The sequence below is a fragment of the Myotis daubentonii genome, chromosome X (genome assembly GCF_963259705.1).
Source record: "Myotis daubentonii chromosome X, mMyoDau2.1, whole genome shotgun sequence".
Taxonomy (NCBI): domain Eukaryota; kingdom Metazoa; phylum Chordata; class Mammalia; order Chiroptera; family Vespertilionidae; genus Myotis; species Myotis daubentonii.
This window is the reverse complement of record NC_081861.1, coordinates 89,750,659-89,778,478: the sequence shown is the minus strand read 5'-3', so window position 1 is coordinate 89,778,478 and position 27,820 is coordinate 89,750,659. Positions and strand designations below refer to the sequence as shown.

Sequence of the window (27,820 nt, the reverse complement as noted above, 5' to 3'; positions counted from 1 at the left end):
TAAGGGAGTAACTTTATTTATTGTGAACATATTAACTACAGGTTCTCATTTTAAAGAAGGATCCCTATTTCAATGAATAATCTGCCCCTAAGTATAATAAGGACAGTAGGACCAAACAAAGGTGATCTTCTAACATTTAAAAAATATATGTTAGCCCTAACCGATTTGGCTCACTGTATGCAGCCATGGGCAAACTACGGCCCACGGGCCGGATCCGGCCCATTTGAAATGAATAAAACCAAAAAAAAAAAAAAAAAGACCATACCCTTTAATGTAATGATGTTTACTTTGAATTTATATTAGTTCACACAAACATTCCATCCATGCTTTTGTTCCGGCCCTCCAGTCCAGTTTAAGAACCCATTGTGGCCCTCGAGTCAAAAAGTTTGCCCACCCCTGGTATAGAGCGTTGGCTTGCAGTCTGAAAGGTCCCAGGTTCGATTCCAGTCAAGGGCATGTACCTTGGTTGTGGGCACATCCCCAGTAGGGGGTGTGCAGGAGGCAGCTGATCGATGTTTCTCACTCATCAATGTTTCTAACTCTCTATCCCTCTCTCTTCCTCTCTGTAAAAAATCAATAAAATACATATTTAAAAAAATATATATATGTTAAACACATTAAGGATCTGTGAAACTAGAGAAATGACATTTAGGGTGTTACATATTTGAGATTTTTAATTCAAAAACAAATATGGATCAAGTAAGATGTATATAATGTACTTAATATTATTATCATCATCATCATCATTATTATTATTATTATTATTGTAGAACTCTCAACTTATAAAGTCTCCCAGAGGACTTTTATGAAACAAATATGGCAAAAGGGTCAAATAATCAGAAAAATATAACAAAATGAATGAATCTCAAAACTATTTATGTTAAGCAAAAGAAGGCAGACATAAAGCAGTACATACTGTATGATTCCATTTATACAAAGTTCAAAAAAAGCTGAAAATAATCTATAGCAATAGAAGTCAGAATAGAGGTTTTATCCTGGGGGTTGGAATGACTATTAACTGGAAAGGGACCAAAAGAACTTTTGAGGGTGATAGAAATTTCTGTAACTTAATCTGTGTGGTGGTAACAAGATATATTAAAATTCATCAGACTGTACACTTAAGATTTGTATAATTATTGTACAAATTATTCTACATAAATTAAACCTCAATAAAGTACTGTTAGCATGAAAGAAAAACTACTTCACCAACTATACTTTAATTTTAAAAATATTAAAACCAAAATAAAGGAAGGAAAACTACTTCATAATCTTACTTTACAATATACATATTACATTTCAATCTCAATTAAATCCTGTCTTCCATCCTCATTTCATCCTCCAGACATCTTACCTGGTATTCCCTTCTCCCTCCATTTTAACTGTATGGACCCCATCTACTTTTCACGGACTTCCTACCATAAGACTTCTTCAACTACTCCAGTCAACCCTGATATTCCCCTTTATGCATGCCCTTGTACAAACTTCAGGTCAGTACCACACAGTTTATCACTTAGTTTTCCCAAATTGTTTCACTAATACTCAGGTTTTTGGCGTGTGGTGTGGTTTGTTTTTTTGGGGGTTTTTTTTGAAATTTTAATTGAAGCATAAAATACAAAAAAGTTCAAAATCTCGAGTACATAAATTTTCATAAACTAACCACATGTATGTTTAACAACACAGTTATCAAAAGCATGGAACACCCTGACACATCTCAGAGGGGAGGGAGGTGGGAAGAGATTAGCCAAAGAACACATATGTATACTAGTATCCCGGTGCACAAAATTCGTGCACTGCGGTAGGTGGGGTAAAGGGGCCCCTCAGTCTGGCCTTCACCCTCTCCAATCTGAGACCCCTCAGGGGATGTCCAACTACCTGTGTGTGCCCATACTTTTAACAGATAACAGCTCCATTGTTGTTTCTCTCTTATGCTTAAAACCATTGGAATTAGTAGGTATTCAAAGTGTGTATATATTTTGGGGGTACACTCTGTATATCTCTAGTCAGCGGTGAAAGAAACCAACAGCAGATTTGGAACCCCAAGACAGGGAACCTCACTCACTCCCCACATGTCTCCCCACTTCACTTTCCACCTTCGTGGGCAGCAGGAGAATCAACGTTTTCTCTCATTAATTCAGAAAAGCACGTCCTGTCACCTGCTGCCCGGCAGGAGTGCGCTAGGCCCCAAGCAAGCGAGGCTCAATCAGGGCAGCCTTCGCTCATGGGTGCTGGCACCCAAACTGCACATTCCTTCTCTACAGTTGCCCCGACTGTCCCACTGTTTCACTGAGAGGACAGAATTCCTCTCTGCCTCTGGGTTCTTGATCTTTAATGCTGACCGAAGGCACCTCAGCAAGGGCCGCCCACGCCCACCAGGTGTGTCTGTCTGCACCTGCTCCTGCCTCAGCACCTGCATTAACCCTCCAGAGGTGATCTCGTAGCTGCACTGGCTTCTGTGGGAACGGGGCATCACCACTCAGCCCTCTCACTGTCATCTCACAGGCGCCCACCCTCAGCACCCAGAACACCCAGACACTCTCCAAAGGACGTGAGCGCATCAGAGGGGATGTGTGCACATCCTGTGGGGGTATTAGGCATGCCGGGTTGATGAAAGTGCGGTGGAGAGGTGGGGGGAACTTGTGCACGCCTTGGTTTGCAACTGTTGCAGGCACGGGAGGGTGACATGTGCTGGGGGATGTTCGCATGCCAGGTGGGGATGTGCACACCAGAGGCCTCTGGCTTTGCAGATCCGCAAACCCCCGTGGTGCGGCCAGGAGGACATCAGTCTGGCCCGCCACAGTGGCTGTCCCTGCGATCCTGCACCTTCTGGGCCAGGAGGCGGATCTTGTGCAGACACTCCTGGGCGCTGATGGCCTGCAGGCGCTACTTCAGCTCAGCCTGCAGGCTCCGCTTGGTGCACTCACAGCTGTCACCACCGCCATGTGGGGAGTACAAGCTGCCCTCTGCTGGCCTGCCTCCCCTGTCCAGAGGCTCTCTGCACTGCTCACCTGCGCAGAGTGACTGGGGCTGGGCGGAAGCCAGGCGTCCTGCCCTGCCCAACCCCGGCCGATCCGCCCCTGTGCAAGCTGCTGCCCTGCCGGGAAGGGTCACAGATTCGGGTCCCGGGACCACGGACAGCCTCAAGCGCTGCCCCCCGCCTGGCAGGGTCACAGATCCGGGTCCCGGACCACGGACAGCCTCATGCACTGCCCCCCCACCCGGCAGTTCATGGATCTGGGTCCCAGACCGTGGACAGCCTTGCCCGCTGCCGCCTGCCTTCAGTATGCAAATTAGCCGCCATCTTGTTGCTTCAGGGTGGGGGTCCCCACTGGGGTGCCTGGCCAATCTGGGTGAGGGGATGATGGCTGTTTTCAGGCTGGCGGGCGACTGAGGCTCCCAACCTCTCCTTTTTTTCTTTTTGTTTTTTATATACTGGGATTTATTTACCTGCTATGGCTGTCACTGGAGCTGAGAGCCGGCTTTAGCTCTGAGGCTTGGCTCCAGCTCTGAGACCTCAGCTACTGAAAGCAGTTATCTGGGTTTGTTTGGGTTCTATAATTGTAACACTGTTGCAATCCTGCTGGCTGAAGCCCGGCTGGCTGAAAGCAGGTTTCTGGGGAATGTTTAGCTTCTATATTTGCAACATTGTTTCTTAGAGTTGCAGCTCAGAGGCCGGCAGCAGCAGGCAGGGAACCTTGGCTTCCTCCGTCAGTGGAGCAAGCAAGCCTCCTATTCACTTCAGCTGCCTGGCTGCCGGCCGCCATCTTGGTTGGCAGTTAATTTGCATATATCCTGCTGATTAGCCAATGGGAAGGGTGTTGGGGTTATGGTCAATTTGCATGTTTCTCTTTTATTAGATAGGATATGCATAGCCCATGGACACAGACAACAATGTGATGAAGAGGACTGGGTGGAGGGGGGCAAATGGGAAGAAAATGGGAGATATCTATAATACTATCAACAATTAAAAAAAGAAACAAAGCCCTAGCCAGTTTTGCTCAGTGGATAGAGTGTCTGCCTGTGGACCAAAGGGTCCTGGGCTTGATTCTGGTCAAGGGCATATACCTTGGTTACAGACTCCTCCCCAGCCTGGGCCCTGGTTGGGGTGCATGCAGGAGGCAACCAATTGATGTGTTTCTCTCACATTGATGTTTCTCTCTGTCTTTCCCTCTCTCTTCCACTCTCCCTAAAAATCAATGGAATATAATGAACAACATAAACTGATGAACAAAAACAGATCCAGAGACAGAGAAGCATCGATCAGACTGTCAAACCTCAGAGGGAAGGTAGGGGAGGGTGTGGGTAAGGGGGAGAGATCAACCAAAGGACTTATATGCAAGCATATAGGCCTACCAATGGATACAGACAACAGGGGGGGTGAGGACATGAGTCGGGGGGATGGGGGATAATGTGGGGATAAGAACACATATGTAATAACTTACAATTTTTTTTAAAAAAAGGAAGCATCTTTGAGTATAAAAAAATCAATGGGAAAATATCAAGTGAGGATTAACAAAAAAAGGAAGGAATGAAGGGAGGGATGGATGGAGGGCGGGAGGGATGGAGGGAGGGAAGGAGGAAGGAAGGAAGGAAGGAAGGAAGGAAGGAAGGAAGGAAACTGAACATACTGTGGAATCTCAGAGGGAAGTGGGGGATGAATGGGTGGGAGGAAGAAATTAACCAAAGAACTTATATACATATATGCATAACCCAAGGACACAGACAATAGTGTGGTGAAGGCCTGGGGAGGAGATGAGGGAGGGCTCGAAAGGGTCAATGGGGGAAAAGGGGGATACCTATAATACTTTTAACAATAAAGATAACTTTTTAAAAAAGAAAACATAAGCAACAACAGGCTCACTTCATACCTCTTTCTAGACACTATTTCAAACAAGGGTAACCAATTACCTGACTTTCCAACACCATGTATTAATTCTACCTGCTTTTGGCATTTACATTTATGGAATCTCACAGTATGTACTACTTTATATCTTGCTTTATTTATTCAACATTATATATCAGAACATCCATATTGTTTCAATTCTTATCGTTCATTTTTTCTCATTGCTGTATAATAATGCCCATTCTGTCATACTATCACAATATATTTTTTATTATTTTTAATTGTGATAAAATACACATAACTAAAATTGACCTTGTTAACCATTTTTAAGTGTGTGTTTCAGAAGTATTGATAGGGGCAGAAATAAAATTTGGGGAACCAGCTAGAATTGTAAGAAATATTAATCATTCTCTGTTAACTGTGATTGTTTTATTCTGATTAAAGAAGGCACATTCTAACCTGGCTGGCAGTTATACACACAGGACTTGGGAGCTCACCTGGAAATGCAGCCCACCCTTCCCATTTGGAGCTGCCTATTATCATGGAAAGATTAACAACTTTGTTGCAGAAACCAGAAATGCCAGCCCTTTGAAAACCCAGCCCTTGCATATCACTAGCCCTTTGAAGACCCCAGCCCTTGCATATCACTAGCCCTTTGAAGATCTCCAGCCTTCTGCTTACCTATTAACTGCCCATTTGACATACACTTTGGCTATTTCCCCATGTAATCTTTGTCCTTTTAACCCAATATAAGCAGCTGGCTTATCATAGTGTGCAGAGCAGATTTTTGTGGATGACCTGCTGCTCTCCCATACTGCTGGCAGTATTGGAATAAACGCTCATATATGATTCAACCATAAATCTCTGTTTAATTGGCTCAAGTAGTTACAGGCAGCACAGACCCATTGTTTGTCTGGTTACAGTATTAAGTACATTCACATTGTTGTGCAACCATCACCACTATACACGTCCAGAACTCTTTTAGCCACGCAAAATTGAAGCTCTGTACCTATTAAACAATAGCTCCCCTCCCTTCAAACCCCTGTAGACATCATTCTACTTTCTATCTCTATGAATTTGACTGTTCAAGTTACTTTATCTAAGAATAATACAGTATTTGTCTTTTTGTGAAATAGCTCATTTCAGTTAGCATAATGTCCTCAAGATTAATCTATGTTGTAGCATGAATCAGAATTTCCTTCCTTTTCAAAGTTGAATAATACTCCATTGTAATCATTTGTATTAATTTTATACTTTAAACATAAACATAAGGATAGAGGCCATGTTTTATATTTCTCTTTTTTAAAAATATATTTATTGATTTTTTACAGAGAGGAAGGGAGAGGGATAGAGAGAAACATCGATGAGAGAGAAGCATCGATCAGCTGCCTCCTGCACACCCCTTACTGGGGATGAGCCTGCAACCAAGGTACATGCCCTTGACTGGAAACGAACCTGGGACCCCTCAGTCCCCAGGCCGACGCTCTATACAGTGAGCCAAAACCAGCTAGGGCTTATATTTCTCTTTTATTCCACATCTATCACATTGCCATATATATAGGTATTCAGTTACATTTTGATTGATATACTAAAATGGTGAGAAGCCGAAATGAATATTCAAAAAATTCCATTTTTCCTAGCCAGCATGGCTCAGTAGTTGAGCATTGACCTATGAACCAGGAGGTCACGTTCAATTCCCGGTCAGGGCACATTCCCAGATTGTGGGCTCTATCCCCATTGTGGGGTGTGCAGGAGGCAGCAGATCAATGATTCTCTCTCATCATTGATGTATTAAATCTCTCCCTCTCCCTTCCTCTCTGAAATAAAAAAAAATTGAATAAATTCCATTTTGCTATGGCAATTATTAAATTCGTTTTATATCAGATTTGTTTACATGTAACATTTTGCTTGACTAAATATTAAAATTAATTTCCATACCAGCATGTTCTATCTGGGGAAAACCTAGATTTTTTTTAAAAACCTAGAATTTTTTAGCCCTAACCGGTTTGGCTCAGTGGATAGAGCGTTGACCTGAGAACTGAAGGGTCCCAGGTTCGATTCCGGTCAAGGGCATGTACTTTGGCTGTGGGCACATCCCCAGTAAGAGGTTTGCAGGAGGCAGCTGATCGATGTTTCTAACTCTCTATCCCTCTCCCTTCCTCTCTGTAAAAAATCAATAAAATATATTTTTAAAAAAAACCTAGAATTTTTTAACATGCAATAATCAAAGCTAAAACTTATATAGCCAAATATTGTTTAAGCACTTTATACATATTAAATCATGGGTGCAAGAATCTACCCTACAGGTATTAATATATCAATTTTACAGAAACTAATGCACTGACATATTAAATGATGTGCCCAACAGATAACCTATTCAAAAATGGGGGGATAGACTATTATAATTTTACTAGAGGCCCAGTGCACAAAATTTGTGCACAGGGAGGTGTGTATCCCTCAGCCCAGCCTGCACCCTCTCCAATCTGGGACATCCCTCTCAAAATCCAGGACTGCTGGCTCCCAATTGCTTGCCTGCCTGCCTGCCTGATTGCCCCTAACTGCTTCTGCCTGCCAGCCTGATCACCCCCTAACCACTCCCCTGCAAGCCTGATCTACGCCTAACTGCTCCGCTGCTGGCCTACTTGCCCCTAACTACCGTCCTCTGCTGGCCTGGTACCCCCCCAACTGCCCTCCCCTGCCGGCCTGGTCACCCCCACCTGCCCTCCCCTGCAGGCCTGATTGCCCATAACTGTCCTCCTCTGCTGGCCTGGCCCTCCCAACTGCCCTCCCCTGCAGGCCTGATCACACCCAACTTCCCTTCCCTGCAGGGCTGGTCCTAATTGCTCTCCCCTGCAGGCCTGGTCCCCCCCACCAACTGCCCTGTGCTATTGGCCTGGTCCCCACCAACTGCCCTGCCCTGTTGGCCTGGTCACCCCCAACTTCCTTCCCCTGCAGGGCTGGTCCCCCCCAACTGCCCTCCCCTGCATGCCTCAGTCCCCCCTAACTACCCTTCCCTGCAAGCCTGATTGCCCCCAACTGCCCTCCCTTTCAGGCCTGGTTCCTCCCAACTGCCCTCCCCTGCTGGGCTGATCGCCCACAACTGCCCTCCCCTGCCGGCCATCTTTGACCACATAGGGGCGGCTATCTTGTGTATTGGAGTGGTGGTCAATTTGCATAGTATGTCTTTATTAGATAGGATAACAATAACATAAACTGTATTTCTTCTACCTACTTTTGCAATATTTAAATGATCCTTACCAGCATTTCTGGCTCAACAGAATTCTTATCCATCTTCCCAATATCAAAGCTTTGGCTAATCATTAAAAAAGAAAAAAAATACATACTCATTTTAGATTACATTTTCAAGATTACATATTGCTAAGAAGACATGGTATAATTATACTTTATCCCAACTTATCTATTTTGCTCTACAACAGATTATTAGATAACCAGTACATGAAAATCAATTGTATAAGCATTACTTTCTAACTACAAAAAGCCACAATTTTCTCAGAGTATATATCAAATAAATCAACACTATAATTATATTCTGGCTCTTTTCTATTTGAATATACTTATAAATATACTACATTAAAATAACGTACATGTATATACTAGCTTTTACTTAATGGCACATTTTAAAGTCTACGAAATATAAATGTATTTTTAAAATAAAATACAGGATTTTCACAGACAAATGCTTAGCAATATTTATTAAGCTTCACAACACCCTTGTGAAGCATTATTAGTTCCATTTTGTAGCTGAAAGAACCTTTAGCAGTTAATTGATGTCTAATATTTCCTGCATTGGCATTAAAAATGAGTGAGGGGTTAGGGAGAAGAGAAATTTGATTTTCCATTTTCTGCTTTAATTACCAAACCACATTATCTATGGGACATTCTGATAACCACAAATGATACATTAGTATGAGCCTCAGGATTTCAAAACCTAAACTTAAAAAGCAAAACAAAGATTATTCGCCATAAAATTGGTATTCCAAGGGAGGATGTCAATAAAATTTTGGTGAAATGAATTAAACTAAAGACGTTACTTTGAAATATTCCTTTTTTAAAACTCTAAAAAGACCCAGAACTACCAAACTGAGTTTTCAGCTTGCTAACAAGGATACAATAATGCTGGCCTAGTCATTGTAAGTCTCCTTTGGTACATTAAACCTCCTACATTCAGTTGTGTTTTTTTAAATATATTTTATTGATTTTTTTACAGAGAGGAATGGAGAGGGATAGAGAGTTGGAAACATCGATGAGAGAGAAATACAGATCAGCTGCCTCCTGTACACTCCCCACTGGGGATGTGCCCGCAACCAAGGTACATGCCCTTGACCGGAATCGAACCTTGAGTCCACAGGCCGACACTCTATCCACTGAGCCAAACCGGTTAGGTCTACATTCAGTTTTTTAAGTTACCAATTAAGGATGGAACTTTTGTAATGGTGGTATAAGGAGTTCTTGGATCCTTTCCCCCAATGAAACAACAATTTTCCTGTTAAAATCGTTAAAATAAATGACCACTTAAAGTCTCTGGAAATTGCCCTAAGGGTCTATAACAAATGGAAAAATATTTATTTAAAACACAACAACTAAATTTCAGAAGAGTGATAGTTTGTAACATTTGAGCTCTTATCTCCTATCCACACCTGCTGCTACCCACAACAGCTCCATCTCATTGAAGCTACTCCAGATGAATGCTGTCAAGAAAGTAGGAATTCCCTCTTACTCCAGCTCCTAGACTCCTAAGCTATGGTTTCACCGAGGGAAGGGAAGGCTACCAGCCTCTCTTATCTTCCCCAGGCCTGTGCTGTGCAAGTGCTATTAGGGACAGGTACAATGAAAGAGCTGGGTCTTCCCTTCCCCACCCAGTTCTCATTCTTAGAGTAAGAGCTCTATGCCAGGTGCAACAGATTAAGAATATTAGGCCCCTAGTTTCCTTCACCCAGGCTGGCTCATTGGACAGAGCTTCCATGCCGAGAGGGCATGCCAATAAGATCAGGGACAACCATCTCCTCAGCATCCACTCATAGAGCAGGGGTGTCACTCCAGGAGAAGCATGCCAAGCTCCTGCCACTAACTCTAGTAGAGTGGCAGAGAGGTTCTGTCCAGGGGAAGAAGCAGGCAATAAAGTGGAAGATCTCAGCATCCCTGCCTGAAGGGACTGACTTTATTTAGAACAGAGCAGGAGTTGTTCCTGCCTAAGGGGCATTGTCAAAATCAATGGAGATCTTGCCAGTGAGCAATTAAGAGGGGACTGATAGCTCCATGATAATAGTAGCAACAAGTGGGACTATTCTTGGGGGGGAAAGGGGTGTGGGGGATGCGGGAAGAGACTGGACAAAAATCGTGCACCTATGGATGAGGACAGTGGGTGGGGAGTGAGGGAGGAGGGTGGGGTGGGAACTGGGTGGAGAGGAGTTATGGGGGAAAAAAGAGGAACAAATGTAATAATCTGAACAATAAAGATTTAATAAAAAAAATAGTAGCAACAAGTGGGGAAAAAAACAGCAGAAGTTTAACACAAGGGAAAGAGATAGACAAGAACAATCCTGGGTTCACATTCATCCCTGAGGATACAGAAGGTTATGCATACTGATCCATCAGTGAAGAGCCTGTGAGGCTGATTGGCTCAGATGGCTTCAGGAGAACCTCTTACCAAACAATAACTGAAAATTAAGGTACTCTGATCCAGGGTGAGAGTATGAATCCCAAGAAAAAAAGATTCATTTAATGTGAACCTCAAGAAGGAATTTATCTGCTTGAGATGGACTCCCCATGGTCAAACAAGGGTCCAAATTATATCTATATATATAAAGAGCCAGGGTCCATAACAAGCAAAGGCTTGACCTAACACCAGAAGTCAGTGCTGGGTTGCCGTGGCCAGCCGGTGCCAGCGCAGTGATCCAGCACTGACTGCCAAAGGGGCTGCTTCCCTCCCTATCCTCAGACATTCCAGCGCTGGGCACCCGCTGAACTGAATACTCTTAACACATCTGTCCCTAGTATGCAAGATGATGTTGTGGGAAAAGTGCAAACTCTTTGGGGGTAATTGCTCATAAAGAATAGGCCCTGGAGGAGAAAATGGCGGCTGAACAGGCAGACCTGTCGGGCACCTCCTTCCAGGGCCAGGATGGAAATACAACTAAATTGGAGAACATTCACCTGTAATTTCCAACTGTGGTCCAGCTGAGGAGGTGACATATCACAGGAAGAACAGAAGTACCCTGGAGACTGGTAGGAAGGGCGAGATCGTGAGAGGGGGGAATGTCTGGAGAAGTCACACCCACCCCCAGCAGAGGTGACCAACCAGTGGCACTTCTGGACCTGTGGTGGCACAACCAACAGCACCGGTATCATCCATGCAGCTATGAAAGGTAGCAAGACTGCTAGCGGCAGTAGAGTCTAGACCTGGCAAACCAGAGCCATTGGAGGGGAGAGCGTGACTTTGAGTGCCTTTTTTTTTTTAATCTCTAAACACAGAGCACAGGAGTTTTGATTTGCAACTACACACCTGAGGCATTGATGCAGGGAGGAAGGCATGGACTTGAGGTGCCTGAGGAAAGGTGTGGGTGGGAAGCAGGACAGGGAGACCTGGAAAAGCAGTAGCCTGGAGTCCTGCATTGGGTTATTTATACTTTTCCAAAACAAAACAGCCATTCTCCCTGGGAAGAACTACCTGGAGGGAAAAAAACCCACCCTCAGTGATACAGTCTGCCACACCCATTTCTCAGTAAACTGAGAAAACAAAGGCTGAGGCCAAGCTTAAGGTCTGAACAGTCTCAAAGAGACCTCAGTGGCCAGAGTGAAGGAGGGGCCATCTGTCCCACTATTCTAGGAACCAATCTGATAACTCCAGGGTCCCAGCTGACCCCACTGGTCTCCATACAAGAACCTCTGTCCAGCCAAGTGCGGAGTAATGTTTTGGGCCACTCATTGAGGAGTAACTCTGGAACAGGAAAAAAACACCCATCATATTCCCTGAAAGCGAAACACCACCCCCACCTAAGCCCTGTCAGAATCAGATTCTGGAGTGATTAAGATTGACAGCTGGTGGTGAGGCAAAGGGCAGATTGGCCCCTCCTGCTTGAAGCCAAGGCCTGTGGAGACAGACACAAGCAGTGGATGGGTAGATCTCTTGGAGCTTCAAGCAGGGTGCTAAAAGCCAAAAGACAGTGCCTCACAGTAGTTAGCACCTAAATACCTATAGGAAGCCCAGAATTGGCAGACAGAAAACCAAGATGGCAGCATAGGTAAACACCGGAGATTGCTGCTTAGCACAACCACTTCAAGAATACAACTAAAAGACGGAATGGACATCATCCAGAACCACAAGAAGGCTGGCTGAGTGGAAATTCTACAACTAGAAGGAAAGAGAAAAGCATACCGAGTCTCAGAGGAGCTGCAGTGCGGAAGTAAAGTACAGAGGTATGGAGGCACACCCGGAGAGGGCTGGCGGTTGAGGCCATGGTTGTCTTTTTCAATCGGTAGGGAGTCTCAAGCTTTGAGCACCAGTTCCAGGTGAGTCTCTGGGGACCCAGACTCATACGGGAGAAACTGGACTGTCTGGCATTGGTCGGAACTCAAGAGCAGCTTTCTCTCAGAGGTGCTTGCAGTGATTGCTGGGACACTGAGAAGCGGGGCCTCTGAGGGCAGCCATAGATGCTTCCTCCACCCTGTTAATCCCCTGGGACCACCGCCCCGCCCAAGCTGTGCGCCGGCTTTTGCATATGAAAGGCCTGCCCTTTGCAATCTGAAAATTACCTAACGAACTTGCAGCTGGCCAAAGGCCCCACAGCAACTTGCATTGCTTCACAGCTGAGCTCCTGCTGGGTAGCCAGAGGCAGAGGCTAGATTAGCACCTCCTTAGAGATCCAGGAGCCAGTGTGCCTGGTGATCAGAGTGGGACCATCCAGATTACAGCTCCTCGGATCCATAAAGGACAAACTCAGGGGGCAAACTCAGTGAGCACCAAAGCCCCACTGAAGCAAGTCTTGCCCCGGAGGGATGTTTCCAGCACAGAAGTTCTCCCACTGTAGACACAGCTGATTCTCACAGTCAATTGGCCTGGAGGTCGATTCCTCCCAGTGATGCCTACAACAATCAAGGCTTAACTACAAGACTGTGCACAAAGCCCACAAGGGGCTGCACCAAGAGTGTCCACCTCAGGTAATTGGGGAGGCTGAGCCACTGGGCCCTATAGGACACCTAGCACACAAAGCCACTCTATCAACACAGGGAAGCATAAAAAATGTGGAGACAAAGAACCAGGACACAAATGACAGAAATGGAGGAAAGCAAACTACTGGATATAGAGTTCAAAACCACACTCTTAAGGTTTTTCAAGAACTTTCTAGAAACTGCCAATAAATTTAGTAAGACCCTCACGGAGTCTGGTGAGACCACCAATAAATGTAGTGAGACCCTCAAGAAATCTAGTGAGAACCCCAAGGTTATGAAAAAGGACCAACTAGAAATTAAGCATACACTGACTGAAATAAAGAACATTATGCAGAGTTCCAACAGCAGACCAGAGGATCGCAAGAGTCAAGTCAAAGATTTGAAATGTGAAGAAGCAAAAAACACCCAACCGGAAAAGCAAAATGAAAAAAGAATCCGAAAATACGAAGATAGTGTAAGGAGCTTCTGGGACAGCTTCAAGCGTACCAATATCCGAATTATGGGGGTGCCAGAAGAAGAGAGAGAGCAAGATATTGAAAACCTATTTGAAGAAATAATGACAGAAAACTTCCCCTACCTGGTGAAAGAAATAGACTTACAAGTCCAGGAAGCCCAGAGAACCCCAAACAAAAGGAATCCAAATAGGACCACACCAAGACACATCATAATTAAAATTCCAAGAGCAAAAGATAAAGAGAGAATCTTAAAAGCAGCAAGAGAAAAACAGTCAGTTACCTACAAGGGAGTACCCATAAGACTGTCAGCTGATTTCTCAACAGAAACTTTGCAGGCCAGAAGGGAGTGGCAAGAAATATTCAAAGTGATGAATGCCAAGAACCTACAACCAAGATTACTTTATCCAGCAAAGCTATCATTCAGAATTAAAGGTCAGATAAAGAGCTTCACAGGGGTAAACCAAGATGGCGACATAGGTAAACACCAGAGATTGCTGCCTCGCACAACCACTTCAAAAATACAACTAAAAGATGGAACGGACATCACCCAGAACCACGGGAAGGCTGACTGAGGGGAAATTCTACAACTAGAAGGAAAGAGAAAAGCATACCGAGACTCAGAGGAGGTGCGGTGTGGAAGTAAAATACAAAGATGTGGAGGTGCATGTGGAGCAGGCTGGTGGCTGCGGGCGCAGTTGTCTGTTTCAATCAGGAGGGAGTCTTAGGCTCTGGGCTCCAGTTCCAGGCAAGTCTCTAGGGACCCAGACTCAAACGGGAGAAGCGGGACTGTCTGGCATCGGTCAGAACTCAAGGGCAGCTTTCTCTCCGAGGTACTTGCAATGGTTGCTGGGACACTGAGAGGCAGAGCCTCTGGGGACAGGACTGAGAGTATCCATAACTGCTCACTCCGCCCGCCCGCTCTGTTGATCCCCTGGGACCTGCACTGCCCAAGCCTTGCACAGAGGCATTTGCTGGAGAGCCTCAGGCAAAGTCTAGATTAGCACCTCCCTAGAGGACAGAAGTTCTCCCACTGCAGACACAGCTGATTCTCACAGCCAGTTGGCTTGGAGGTCAAATCCCCCACAGTGTTACCTACAACAATCAAGGCTTAACTACAACAAGACTGCGCACCAAGGGGGTGCACCAAGAAAGCATAAAAAATGTGGAGACAAAGAAACAGGACACAAATGACAGAAATGGAGGAAAGCAAAATTCTGGATATAGAGTTCAAAACCACACTTTTAAGGTCCCTCAAGAATTGTCTAGAAGCCGCCGATAAATTTAGTTAGGCCCTTGTAAAGACTGGTGAGACCGCCGATAAATATAGTGAGATCCTCAACAAATCTAATGAGACCTTCGATGTTGTGATAAAGGACCAACTAGAAATTAAGCATACACTGACTGAAATAAATAATATTATACAGACTCCCAACAGCAGACCAGAGGAGTGCAAGAATCAAGTCAAAGATTTGAAATGCGAAGAAGCAAAAAACACCCAACCGGAAAAGCAAAACAAAAAAAGAATCCAAAAATATGAAGATAGTGTAAGGAGCCTCTGGGACAGCTTCAAGCGTACCAACATCCGAATTATAGGGGTGCCAGGAGAAGAGAGAGAGCAAGATATTGAAAACCTATTTGAAGAAATAATGACAGAAAACTTCCCTTACCTGGTGAAAGAAATAGACTTACATGTCCAGGAAGCGCAGAGAACCCCAAACAAAAGGAAATTGATTAAAACCTAACTTTTCACCCTAACCAATTTGGCTCAGTGGATAGAGCGTAGGCCTGCAGACTGAAGGGTCCCAGGTTTGATTCCAGTCAAGGGCATGTACCTTGGTTTCGGGCACATCTCCAGTAGGTGGTGTGCAGGAGGAAGCTGATTGATGTTTCTCTCTCATTGATGTTTCTAACTCTCTATCCCTCTCCCTTTCTCTCTGTAAAAAATCAATCCTATCTAATAAAAGAGAAAAATGGTAATTGGCGTACGACGATACCCTTTTCATTGGCTAATCAGGGCTATATGCAAATTAACTGCCAACTATGATTGGCAGTTAACTGCCAACTAAGATTGGCAGTTAACTGCCAACAAGATGGCGGCTAATTTGCATATGTAGGCACAATGCAGGGAGGCGAAAGGGAAAGCAGGAAGAAGCCCCCTGCCACTGACAGTGATCGGAAACCCAGGGGGGAGCTAAGAGCTGGGGGGCAGGGCAAAGGCGGCCCTGGGGCCGCCTTTGCCCTGCCCCCCAGCCATGATCGGAGAATCAGGCGCCTTTGCCGCCCTGGCCAGTGATAGCAGGAAGTAGGGGTGGAGCCAGCGATGGGAGCTGGGCATGGTCAAAGCTGGCAGTCCCGGGAGCTAGGGGTCCCTTGCCTGGGCCTAAAGCGGAGCCCACGATCGCGGGGCCGCTGCAGCTGCGGGTCCCCGCTGCCCGGGCCGGACACCTCAGCCAGAGGCATTAGGCCTGGGCAGGGGCGGAGCCTGCAACCGCGGGGAGCTGGGGGTCCCCTGCCCAGGCCTGACACCTCTGCCGGAGGCCTCAGGCCTGGTCAAGGGGCCGATCCGGTGATTGGTGATCGGAGGGTGATGAGGGTCAACTCCTCTGGCCGAGGCATCAGGCCTGGGTGGGGGGCTGAGCCGGGGATTGGGGGGATATGATGGTCCCCTTGCCCAGGCCTGAAGCCTGGGTCAGAGGCGTCAGGCTTGGGCGGGGGGTGGAGCAAGCGATCAGAGGGAGATGGGGGTCCCCTGCCCAGGCATGATTCCTGGGCCAGAGGCCTCAGGCCTAATGGGGGGCCAGAGCCAGTGATCGGGGGGAGATGGGGGTCCCCTGTCCAAGCCTGACACCTCTGGCGGAGGCGTCAGGCCTGGGCAAGGGGCCGATCAGGCGATCGGAGGGTGATGGGGGTCTATGCCTCTGGCGGAGGCGTCAGGCCTGGGCAAGGGGCCGATCAGGCGATCGGAGGGTGATGGGGGTCTATGCCTCTGGCGGAGGCGTCAGGCCTGGGCAAGGGGCCGATCAGGCGATCGGACGGTGATGGGGGTCTATGCCTCTGGCGGAGGCGTCAGGCCTGGGCAAGGGGCCGATCCTGCAATTGGAGGGTGATGGGGGTCAACGCCTGAGGGCTCCCAGTATGTGAGAGGGGGCAGGCTGGGCTGAGGGACACTCCCCTCCCCACACACACCCAGTGACACTCCCCTCCCCACACACACCCAGTGCACGAATTTCGTGCACCGGGCCCCTAGTAAAATATATTTAAAAAACACACACAGAAAAACCTAACTTCTCTCCAGCAAGATAGGGATCCTAGAGAATTGTGGATAAGTCTCTACCTCTTAAAAGAGATTCTGAAGCTCCTCTGGCAGAAACCTAGGGTACCATAGAACATACTTTCTAAATTTCTAAACTAGATGATCTGTAAGAATTCTTGCAGCTCTAAAGTGTTATTTATAGTAAATTGTCTTATTAAAATTGCTATTATACAATTCATTATATTTCCACAAGATGGTGCTAATACATTCAATTTCCCATTAAAACAGGTGTATATAGCCATTTTATACTTAATATTTTTTCATAGTCTATGATTATATAATACCCTAATTTTTCAAAGTACTATTATGTTACTTATGTTATCTTCAGTACAATCCTGTGATACCGATAATGTTCCACCCATTTTCCGGATTAGGACATCCCAGAACATGCTAATAGTTAAGTGAGTGGCACAGTCACCCAGTTGACTAGTAACAAATTTTCTACTGATAGCTCTGTAATCTTCCCCTAAATCTCACTGCCTCACTATGGATAATACTGTCAAATTCTCAAGAGAACAGAAGCAAAAATAAAGGAATGAACATTAAGTAGCATTAAAACAGATACACACTTTCCTTGAGCCCATATATTGAGCAATTAATATTTGTGCACATAACTACATTTATATTTACTTTGTTGTTTCCTTTACTTATTAGAAGACCTCTGGTGATATATATTCCTATATAACCATAGAAGAGGTTAAATATAAATTTTTAAATCTCATAAACATTCTCCTTATTCTAAACATAATAGCTATTTTTAAATCCAGCATGGAAATTACACAATCTGGGTTCACTAACTCTAAGTGCTGTGAATTTAGAAAACAAGAAACATAACTTTTGCTTAATTCTCCTTCTGATTCCATGAGAGATATAAAAAGTATTAGAGAAGCAGGAAAGAAATACACTTCTCTTCCCATTTGAGGATACTATATCCAGAGTAAAAACTATTCCCAACTAATAGAAAGCAATTCACATTAGCTACCAACTGAGACAGGTTTAAATTAGTTTTAGAGAAATTAAAAATAATGTTAGAAAGGGAGCTCAAAAATTACTCCTCCTATAACAGACTACCAGCCAACCCAACTTTCTATTCACATCCAGAAAATCTAGCAATACTAAGTTTAGGCTACTGTTTTTTTAAAGGTAATATGATCTGTAACCATGTATACTAGTAAAAGGGTAATATGCTAATTAGACTGGATAGACCAGACACGTCTTCCGGTCATCATTTTGGATGTCCTTCCTGACAAAGCCAGCCTGGGCGAAGCCGCCCGGAGGTCCCAGCACCACAGCCATTTCCACAGAGGCAGCGGGAGAGGGGGCTGTGCGGTCCTGCCCCTTCCACAGAGGCAGCCACAGAGGCAGCAGCGTGGGCCTGGTCCCACGCCTCCGCAGAGGCATTGGGGGGACCCAGGGGGTAGCATGATCCCGGAGCCTCCAAAGAGGCTGAACACGGGGTGCAACCATAGTGCCTCAAACTCCCACAGCCCCTCCTCCAGCCAGCCTGGCCCCAGATTGCCCCCCTCCCACCAGTGGGCAGGGGGCAGGGCCAGCGCTAAGAAACAGTGAGCCCAGTTTCTGGTGGAGCCACACTCTCCCTCACCCCTGTGCCTGCTCAGCCAGAAGCCGGGCTCATGACTGGTGAGCACAGCAGAGGTGGCGTGAGCCTCTGCCACCTCCACAGCAGGTGGGTGGTAAGGAGCAAGGGGTCCTGGACTGTGAGAGACCCAGAATGTGAAAGGGATGTCTGAGTTCCAGCTTAGGCCTGATCCCCAGGGGGTCCTGGACTGTGAGAGGGCACAGGCCAGACTGAACACTCCCCCCACCCACCCACCGTGCATGAACTTCATGCACCGGGCCCCTAGTGGTAGAATAAGGAGGCAGAAGGAGTCATGCATTCTTTGGATCCTGAGAAAAGAAAGGTAGCACAGAACTCTCACACAAGGGGTTGAGAAATACTCTCATTTTTAAAAAACTACAAAGGACTCTCCTCTTCAGAAATGTATAAGCACTCAGTCTCTGAAATGTAGCTTAAAGAAGTAGGATCATTTCAATTTCATTTATTAAGATCAATGTTAGATTATTTTTTACAGAATACCTTCAGGGTTTTATCCAATTCTCCAGGATTTTGTCTAATTCAAGAATCTTCTGTCATTTCCCAATTTTGCTAACTGTTATTAACATAACAAAAGATTACAAATTCAAAATTTTTCCTACGTATACTCTTTGGCTTGGTTTTGTTCCATTAATCTTTATTTCCAGTCCATTTTGAAAAAAAATCTTCAACTCCTTAAATCCCCCAAATACACTGCAAGGATTCTCATGTTTTGCTTGTCACTTATTTAATACATTAAAAGAGCTTTTAAAATTGGTTTTGAAAAAAAAATAAAGAACATAATGTAAAATATTACTACTGAGCATTTGTGAGTGTGGGATTATGAGGTACTTTTTCTTTCCATATAATGTATTTTTATGATATTTAAGTTTTTTTAAATAGCACATGTAATTTCCTTAAGTAGAAAAGAAATTTTAAACTTTATTTTTATTATATCCATGGGTATTGCCCTTTCATTTTCATTATTCTCCCCTAAATTTAATTTGCCATAATTAGAAAATAGATCTTCTTACACAAAAAGAAAAAAGTAAACCTTTTAAGTACCTATCAGCCAGTAATTCCAAGGAACACAGTTGAATGAATTATAAAGAACTACTAGAAAATTTTTAAAAATCATCCATGATTAAGAATATGACTAAGGAAGGAGATTACAAATGGTGGCAGAGGGGTTTAGGAAGATGGCGGCGATATAGGCAGACGCCTCCCAGGTTGTGTCCCGGAGCAAATGGAGTGAGCAGCTGAAACTAGTAACACCCACCCCGAATTGGCGAAATTGCTTAGCTGGTGAGACGGTTTGCAGCCGGGAAGGGCAGAACTCCCCTGGAAAGGTAAAAAAAAACCAGGGATTTGGGCAGGAAAGTTTGCCAGACCTCTGAGCCCAGAGGGTCGGAGGGAGACCGCATGGCAGACAGCCGCGTCCCCTGGGACAGGCACAGCCCCTGACGGAGGAAAGGAGATCTGCGGGATTCCTGGCGCTGCCAGGGGATTTGAGAACTGGGTTCTGTGACCACGGAGGACTGAGCCTAAAGGGGGCAGCCTGAAGAGCTGACCTGACCATGCAGTGCCAGTAAGAGAGGAGCTTACAGAACCTAAGCCTTCCCCGTTTCCGCGGCCAGCGTTTGTTTCTTTGTTCTCACCGAATCCTGTTCATGGGACATTTTGGATACAGACACTCACCTGTGCTGAAGAGAGGGAGAGGGTGCGGAGGAGTGGAATCTGGGGAGAGACTGAGGAGAGAAGGGGGGCCAGGAGAGGTGGCAGTGAATTGAGTGTTGAGTGCTGAGACGCCCCTTAGCCCAGGACTGGGGCAGCCATTCCCTCCAGAGAGTGAGACTCCTCCCCCCAGCCCCCAGGCAAGGAGCACAGCCACACCCAGATTCCACCCTGAACAAAATCAAGGATTAAAATAATCTGATCAGTCCCTGGGAGTTAACAGGGTCTGGCCTATAGAGGATTTTCAATGCCATATAGCCTCAGAGGCCAACCCCAGAACACTGCCACCCAGAGGCTGAGCCACAAACTGACTCTTTGCTAAACACAAAATAAGGCAGTCTGAGAAACAAATAAGGCCTGCTTTGAAATAAGGACTGTGATTTACAACACAGAGGAACAGTGTATCACAGGGAAACTCAACACTCTCCTGAATACCTGGCAGGACTAAAGGCGAGCCAGACTGAAGAATAGAAGAACCGAAGGACCTTCACTACTGCAATTTTTTTTCTTTTTTCACCTTTTAACTAAGAAACCAATTTTTTTCTTTTTTCTTTTTCTTCTTTTTTCTTCTTCTTTTTTTTTCTACTTTTTCCATCTTCTTTTTCCTGATTTTACCCTTTTAATTACTACCTTCTTATTTTTAACCAGTATTATTACTGCTACCATTTTACCATTTTTTAAAGTGCCATTTTATTTTCTCTTTATTTTATTTTGGGATTAGTGTTCTCCATTCTATTTTCATCGTTATATTATTGGTTGTTTCTAGTTTGCATCCATCTACAGGGAGCTGTTGCTGGAATTTGCTGGGATTAGTGGTGGTTCTATAGGAGTATTCTCCTCATATAAAAAGTCTCTTCCCCTCTTCCACTTCATTCTCTCTTTTCGCTTTTTCTTTTCTTTTCTTTTCTTTTCTCGCTTTTATTTCCCCCCTTCTTTTTCCCAATTTCATTTTTGCACTCCCTTTTTGATCCCTACTTTTCTTTACTTTTTTCTCTTTTATCTTTATCTCTTCCTTCTTCCTTATCCCCTAATTCTCTTTATTCGGGCGGTCACCTTTATTTGGGGTTATTAATATTGTGAATTTATTTGTGTTTAGTGCCTGGTACGTGGTGCCTTGTTGTGTTGTATTTTGTGCCCTTAAATCAACGCAGCAGATCCGAGCAATAGCAGCCTAGTGAGCACCACACCCTCTGCTAAGGAACAGCAGCTGTACGTGAAACCGCCCCCCACCAGCCAGAAGAGCCACCACAGCTGTGAACAGCACCCACCAGAGGAGCTGCTGCCAACTGAAGAGCAGCTGCTACCGCAACCGCCCGAAGAGCAACCACAGACCAAGGAGTCACTGCCACCCAGGGAGCAGCCACTGAATGACTCAACGTCTAGATATGTCAGTGAGATCAAACATGGGTAGACAAAGAAACCCCCAAAGGAAAGAGAAGGAGGACTCTCCAGAAAAGCAGCTAAGTAATACAGAGGCATGCAACATGACCGAAAAAGAATTCAGAATAAGGGTCCTAGAGTGCATAAACCGGATGGAGGGAAAAATCGACAACCTCTGCAAGAAGCAAGAAGAAACAGATGAAAAAATCAACAACTTAAGTAAGACCCAAGAAGAAATGAAGAGTGATATAGCTTCAATAAAAAACACCATGGAAAGTTTCAACAGTAGGCTAGGAGAAGTGGAGAAGCGAATTAGTGAATTAGAAGACAAGGAAGCAAAACACACCCAAAATGTACTGCAATTGGAGAAAAAAATTAAAAGACAGGAGGAGAGCCTAAGGGAGCTTTGGGACAACATGAAACGAAACAACATACGAATAATAGGGGTACCAGAACAACAGAAAGATGAACAAGGATTAGAAAAACCTATTCGAAGAAATAATATCAGAAAACTTCCCTGAGGTGGGGAAGAAAAAAGTCACACAAGCCCAGAGAGTCCCATACAAGGTGAACCCAAAAAGACCCACACCAAGGCACATCATAATTACCATGGCAAATGTTCAGGACAAAGAGAAAATCTTACAGGCTGCAAGAGAGAGACGGAAAGTCACATACAAGGGATCTCACATTAGATTATCAAATGATTTCTCAACAGAAACACATCAGGCCAGAAAAGAATGGACGGAAATTGACAAAGTGATGCAAAGCAAAGGACTGAATCCAAGAATACTCTATCCAGCAAGGCTATCATTCAAACTTGAAGGGGAAATAAGAAGCTTCACAGACAAAAAAAGGCTAAGGGAGTTTATCACCACCAAGCCAGCAATGCAAGGAATGCTAAAGGGACTGGTATAAAAAGAAGAAATAAAAAGCTCAGAAAGAAAACAGCCACACACACAAAAAAAAGAAATGGCTACAAACAAGTACCTTTCAATAATAACTTTAAACGTAAATGGACTAAATGCTCCAACCAAAAGACATCGAGTGGCTGAATGGATAAAAAAACATGACCCATACATCTGCTGTCTACAAGAAACCCACCTCATTAGAAGGGACTCACACAGACTGAAAGTGAAAGGATGGAAAAATATCTTTCAGGCAAATGGAAAGGAAAAGAAAGCTGGGGTAGCAATACTTATATCGGACAAAATAGACCTCAAAGTGAAGGCCTTAACAAGAGATAAGGAAGGCCACTTCATAATACTGAAGGGATCAATACAACAAGAAGATATAACCCTGGTAAACATATACGCACCCAATGTAGGAGCACCCAAATTCATAAAAAAACTCCTGGAAGATATCAAAGGAGAGATCGACAACAATACAATCATAGTAGGGGACTTTAATACACCATTGACAGCACTGGATAAGTCCTATAGACAAACAATCAGCAAAGATACAGCAATCCTAAATGACTCACTAGATCAGATGGACTTAATAGACATCTTCAGAACACTTCACCTCAAAGCCAGGGAATATACGTTCTTCTCAGGTGCTCATGGGACATCTTCAAAAATAGACCACATATTGGGTCACAAGCAAAGTATCCCCAAATTCAAGAAGATTGAAATCATAAAATGCTGGAAGCTTTTTGATTACTGCTTCAATTTCCTCCATAGTTGGCCTATTGAGATTTTTAGCTTCTTCCTGATTAAGTTTTGGATGGTTGTATTTTTCTAGGAATATGTACATTTCCTCCAGGTTGTCTAGTTTGTTGGAGTAGAGTTGTTCATAGTATTTTTTAACAATCCTTTGTATTTCTGTGGGGTCTGTTGTTATTTCTCCTCTTTCATTTCTGATTTTGTTTATTTGGGTCCTCTCTTTTTCTTGGTGAGCCTGGCTAGAGGTTCATCAGTCTTGTTTATCCTTCCACAAACCAGCTCTTGGTTTTGTTGATCTTTTGTATTGTTTTTTTGGTCTCTATGTCGTTTATCTCTGCTCTGATGTTTATTGTTTCCTTCCTTCTGCTTACACTGGGCTTTTCTTGTTGCTCTAACTCTTTGAGTTGTAGGGTTAGGTAATTTATTACCATTGTTTCTTGTTTTTTTTGCAGTAGGCTTGTAGAGCTATGAACTTCCCTCTCAAGACTGCTTTCGCTGTATCCCATAGGTTTTGGATAATTGTGTTTTCATTGTCGTTTGTTGCCATGATGTTTTTTATTTCTTCTTTGATCTCTCTGGTAACCCATTCACTGTTTAATAGCATGCTATTTAGTCTCCATGTGTTTGATTTTTTTGGATTGTTTTTATTGTAGTTGATTTCCAGTTTTATTCCATTATGATCTGAGAAGATGCTTGATATGATTTCTATCTTCTTGAATTTGAAGAGACTTTGCCTGTGACCCAATATATGGTCTATCTCTGAAAAAGACCAATATGCACTTGAGTAGAATGTATATTCTGTGGCTTTGGGATGAAATGTTCTGAAGATGACAATTAATTCCATCTGATCTAATGAGTCATTTGGGATTGATGTTTCTTGGCTGATTTTTTGTTTAGAAGGTTTTTCCAATGGTGATAGTGGGGTGTTAAAGTCCCCTACTATGATTTTATTGCTGTCAATCTCTCCATTTATCCCCTCCAGAAGTTTTCTTATGTATTTGGGTGCTCCTATATTGGGTGCGTATATGTTTACCAGAGTTATTTCTTCTTGTTGGATTGCTCCCTGTAGTATTATGAAGTGGCCTTCTTTATCTCTTTTTATGTCCTTCCCTTTGAGATCTAATTTGTCAGATATAAGTATTGCTACCCCAGCTTTTTTTTCACTTCCATTCGCCGGAAAAACCTTTTTCCAGCCCTTCACCATCAGTCTGTGTGTGTCTTTTTTTCTGAGGTGGGTTTCCTATAGACAGCAGATATATGGATCATGTTTTCTTATCCACTCAGTTACCCTATGTCTTTTGATTGGGGCATTTAATCCATTTACATTAAAAGTTATCATTGATAGATACTTGTTTGTCGCCATTTTTATTCTTTACCCCTGTGTTACTTCTTCATTTCCTATTTTTTCTTTTTACAGCAGACCCTTTAGCATTTCTTGCATTGCTGGTTTGGTGGTAATAAATTCATGTAGTCCTTTTTTTGTCCGTGAAGCTCCTGATTTAACCCTCAATTTTGATTGATAGCCTTGCTGGGTACAGTATTCTCGGATTCAGACCCTTCCTTTGCATGACTTTGTATATTTCATTCCATTCTCTTCTTGCCTGATGCATTTCTGTTGAGAAATCAGTTGCTAGCCTGATGGGGGATCCTCTGTAGGTAACTTTTTGTCTCTCTCTGGCTGCTTTTAAGATTCTTGCTTTTTCATTAGTGTTTGCCAGTTTAATTAAAATGTGCCTTGGCGTCGGTCTTTTGGGGTTCATCTTGTTTGGGACTCTGTAAGCTTCTTGGATTTGTGTGAGTTTTTTCTTCCCTATATCAGGGAAGTTTTCTGTCATTATTTTTTCACAGGTTTTCTATTCCTTGCTCAGTTTCCTCTCCTTCTGGCACCCCTACTATGCAGATGTTGTTTTGTTTTGCATTGTGCAAAAGTTCTCTTAGGCTCTCCTCCTGCTTTTTAATTTTTTTTTTCTAGAAGCTGCTCTGCTTGGGTATTTTTTCCTACCTTGTCTTCTAGCTCACTGATGCGGTCGTCTGCTTCTTCTAGTCTACTGTTGATGCTTTCTATTGAGTTCTTTATAACAATGATGTCATTTATCATTTATTTTTGGTTCTTCTTCATTTCCTCTTGGTTCTTATACATATTGTTGAATTTGTCTTCCATTCTTTTCATCCACCTTATGACCATTTCTCTGAATTCTTTCTCTGACAGGTTGCTTGCCTCCATTGCCTCCATTTCGTTTACTTCCTTTTCAGGTGATGGCTGTTTTTCTTTCATATGCGGGCTATTTCTTTTTCTCCCCATGATCTCTCTTTTCCAGGTGTTTGGTTATGTAGTTCTCTCTCTGCTGTGTTGATTTAAAGGCACAAAATACAACACAACAAGGCACAAAGCACAAAGCACAAGGCACTGAACACAAATGTATTCATGATACTAATAACCCCAAATAAAGGTGACCACCAGATCAAGGAGAATTAGGGGATAAGGAAGAAAGAAGAGAAAAAGAAAAAAGAGGAAAAAAAGGAAAAAATGAGTGAAAAAATGAAATTGGAAAAAGGAATAAAAAAGTAAGAGAAAAAACAAAGAGAATGAAATAGAAGAGGGGAAGAAACTACTTATATGTGGAGAAAACTCCAATAGAACAGCCAGTAATCCCAACAAATTCCAGCAACAGAATGCAGACTACAAACCACAATAGCTATCAAGTGAGGCGAGGGAAAACAGGAGCAAAAATAATAATAATAATAAAATAACTGGAAAAGAAAACAAAAACAAACAGAAAAATAGAAAGAAAAAGCAAAAACAATCTCACAAACAAGCATAAAAAAACCCAATATACTGAACAACCAAGTAAACAACAACCAAATGACAGAGAGTGAGAAAAAATTTGGATAGTGAAGAAAGAGAAGAGAGAGGTGTATATGGATTTAGAGCAGGGGATTGGAAATTAGATATATAAGTAGGGTGAAATTTTCACAGGGGGTAAAAAGAAGGAATAGGGAAAATCTAAAGCAGGAATAGGGTATGAGAAACAGGACAACAAAAGGGGAAAAGTGAGGAGGAGAGTTTTGGTGTAAAGGTAAAGTTGAGATAGAGTAAAATTATGCTAAAGGAAAGATGAAAATAGAATTTAGAACACTAATCCCAAAATAAGATAAAGAGAAAATATAATGACACTTTTTAAAAAGGTAAAATGGTAGTAGGAATAATACTGGTTAAAGATAAAAATGTGGTAATTAAAAAGGTAAAATCAGGTGATGAAAAAAGAAAAAAAATTAGTTTCTTAAGTAAAAGGTGAAAAAAATAAAATAAAAAATAAAAATGTACAGTAGTGAAAGTCCTTCGGTTCCTTTACTCTTCTGTTTGACACGCCTTAGTCCTGTCAGGTATTCAGGTGAGTGTTGAAGTTCCCTGTGATACAGTGTTCCTCCGTGTTGTAAACCACAGTCCTGATTTTAAAGCAGGCTGTATTTGTTTCCCAGACTGCCTTTATTTGTGTTTACAGAAGAGTCAGTTTGTGGTTCAGCCTCTGGGTGGCAGTGTTTCTGGATTGACCTCCGAGGCTATAAGTCCTCTCTAGCCAGTAGTTTGGGAGAGCTGTTTCTGCCACAGAGCTGTTTCTTTGGTTGTTACTCCCAGCTATGATTCCCAGGTTCCACAAAAACAACTTTTCCCTGCAGTCTCTGCGAGTGACCCCAATTGGGCAATCCTATGTATTGGGTTTAATAATCAAACGCAAAGATTTAAGGGGGAGAGAGAAAAAAAAGGGCCTGTGGAGGTGCATGAGCTCTCGCAACCCTCCACCGTCCAACTCTGTGTGCAGTCTCTTCCGCACGTCCTCTCTCCCCTGGCACTAAGCAGCCGGTACACTGGCAAAATCCGAGGCTGCTTTATATATATTGATTTTTTACAGAAAGGAAGGAAGAGGGATAGAGAGTTAGAAACATTGATGAGGGAGTAACATCGATCAGTTGCCTCCTGCACACCCCCTACTGGGGATGTGCCTGCAACCAAGGTACATGTCCTTGACAGGAATCAAACCTGGGACCCTTCAGTCTGCAGGCCGACACTCTATCCACTGAACCAAACAAGTTAGCGCCTTCCTTGTTGCATTTGAATCATGGGCCTGGAGGTTGTGTGAGGCAGCAATTTCCGGTGTTTACCTATGCCGCCATCTTGGTTTCCTCTTAAACATAGTTTCAAAGTTGGCATTCTATTTTCAAAGATCAGAAGTTTTATATTTATAGAATCCTAGCTGAATAATTCATTGAATACATAAAGGCAGCAACCTTGACACCCAAAGTAAAGTAAGTTGAAGGATTCCCAATTTCATTCACAAGTACAGTGGCTGTCTCTTAATATGTGACATCTGTAATAAGGAGACATGACCAAAAGAGTGTGGCAGAAAGCAAGGAGAGCAGTAACTGTTCTTGAACTATCTTTAGGCAGGGAAAAGACAAAAAACTGAGAAAGGTCCAAACTGAGATTTGTTAACAATAACTGAGGGGAAGAGCTTTATAAACAATACCCACTACCATCCTTTATGTTCTAGGCTTCTGTTCTAACAACACTTTAATATACAAGAGCAATTTTGGTATCTTATCATTTGTGTAAAAACGGGGTTTTCCCTCTTTGACTGAATGTATATTCCCAAA

The 27,820-nt window shown here is 43.6% G+C and overlaps 1 protein-coding gene across 1 annotated transcript in view; it reads right to left on the bottom strand.

The window, feature by feature from the left end:
* The window catches only part of TEX11 (testis expressed 11), a 422,533-nt gene that overhangs the window by 256,426 nt on the left and 138,287 nt on the right, over positions 1–27,820 (bottom strand). Inside the window, exon 9 of the mRNA XM_059678680.1 lies at positions 8,099–8,153. Coding sequence (XP_059534663.1) covers positions 8,099–8,153 — 55 coding nt within the window. The remainder of the gene's footprint in view (positions 1–8,098; positions 8,154–27,820) is intronic.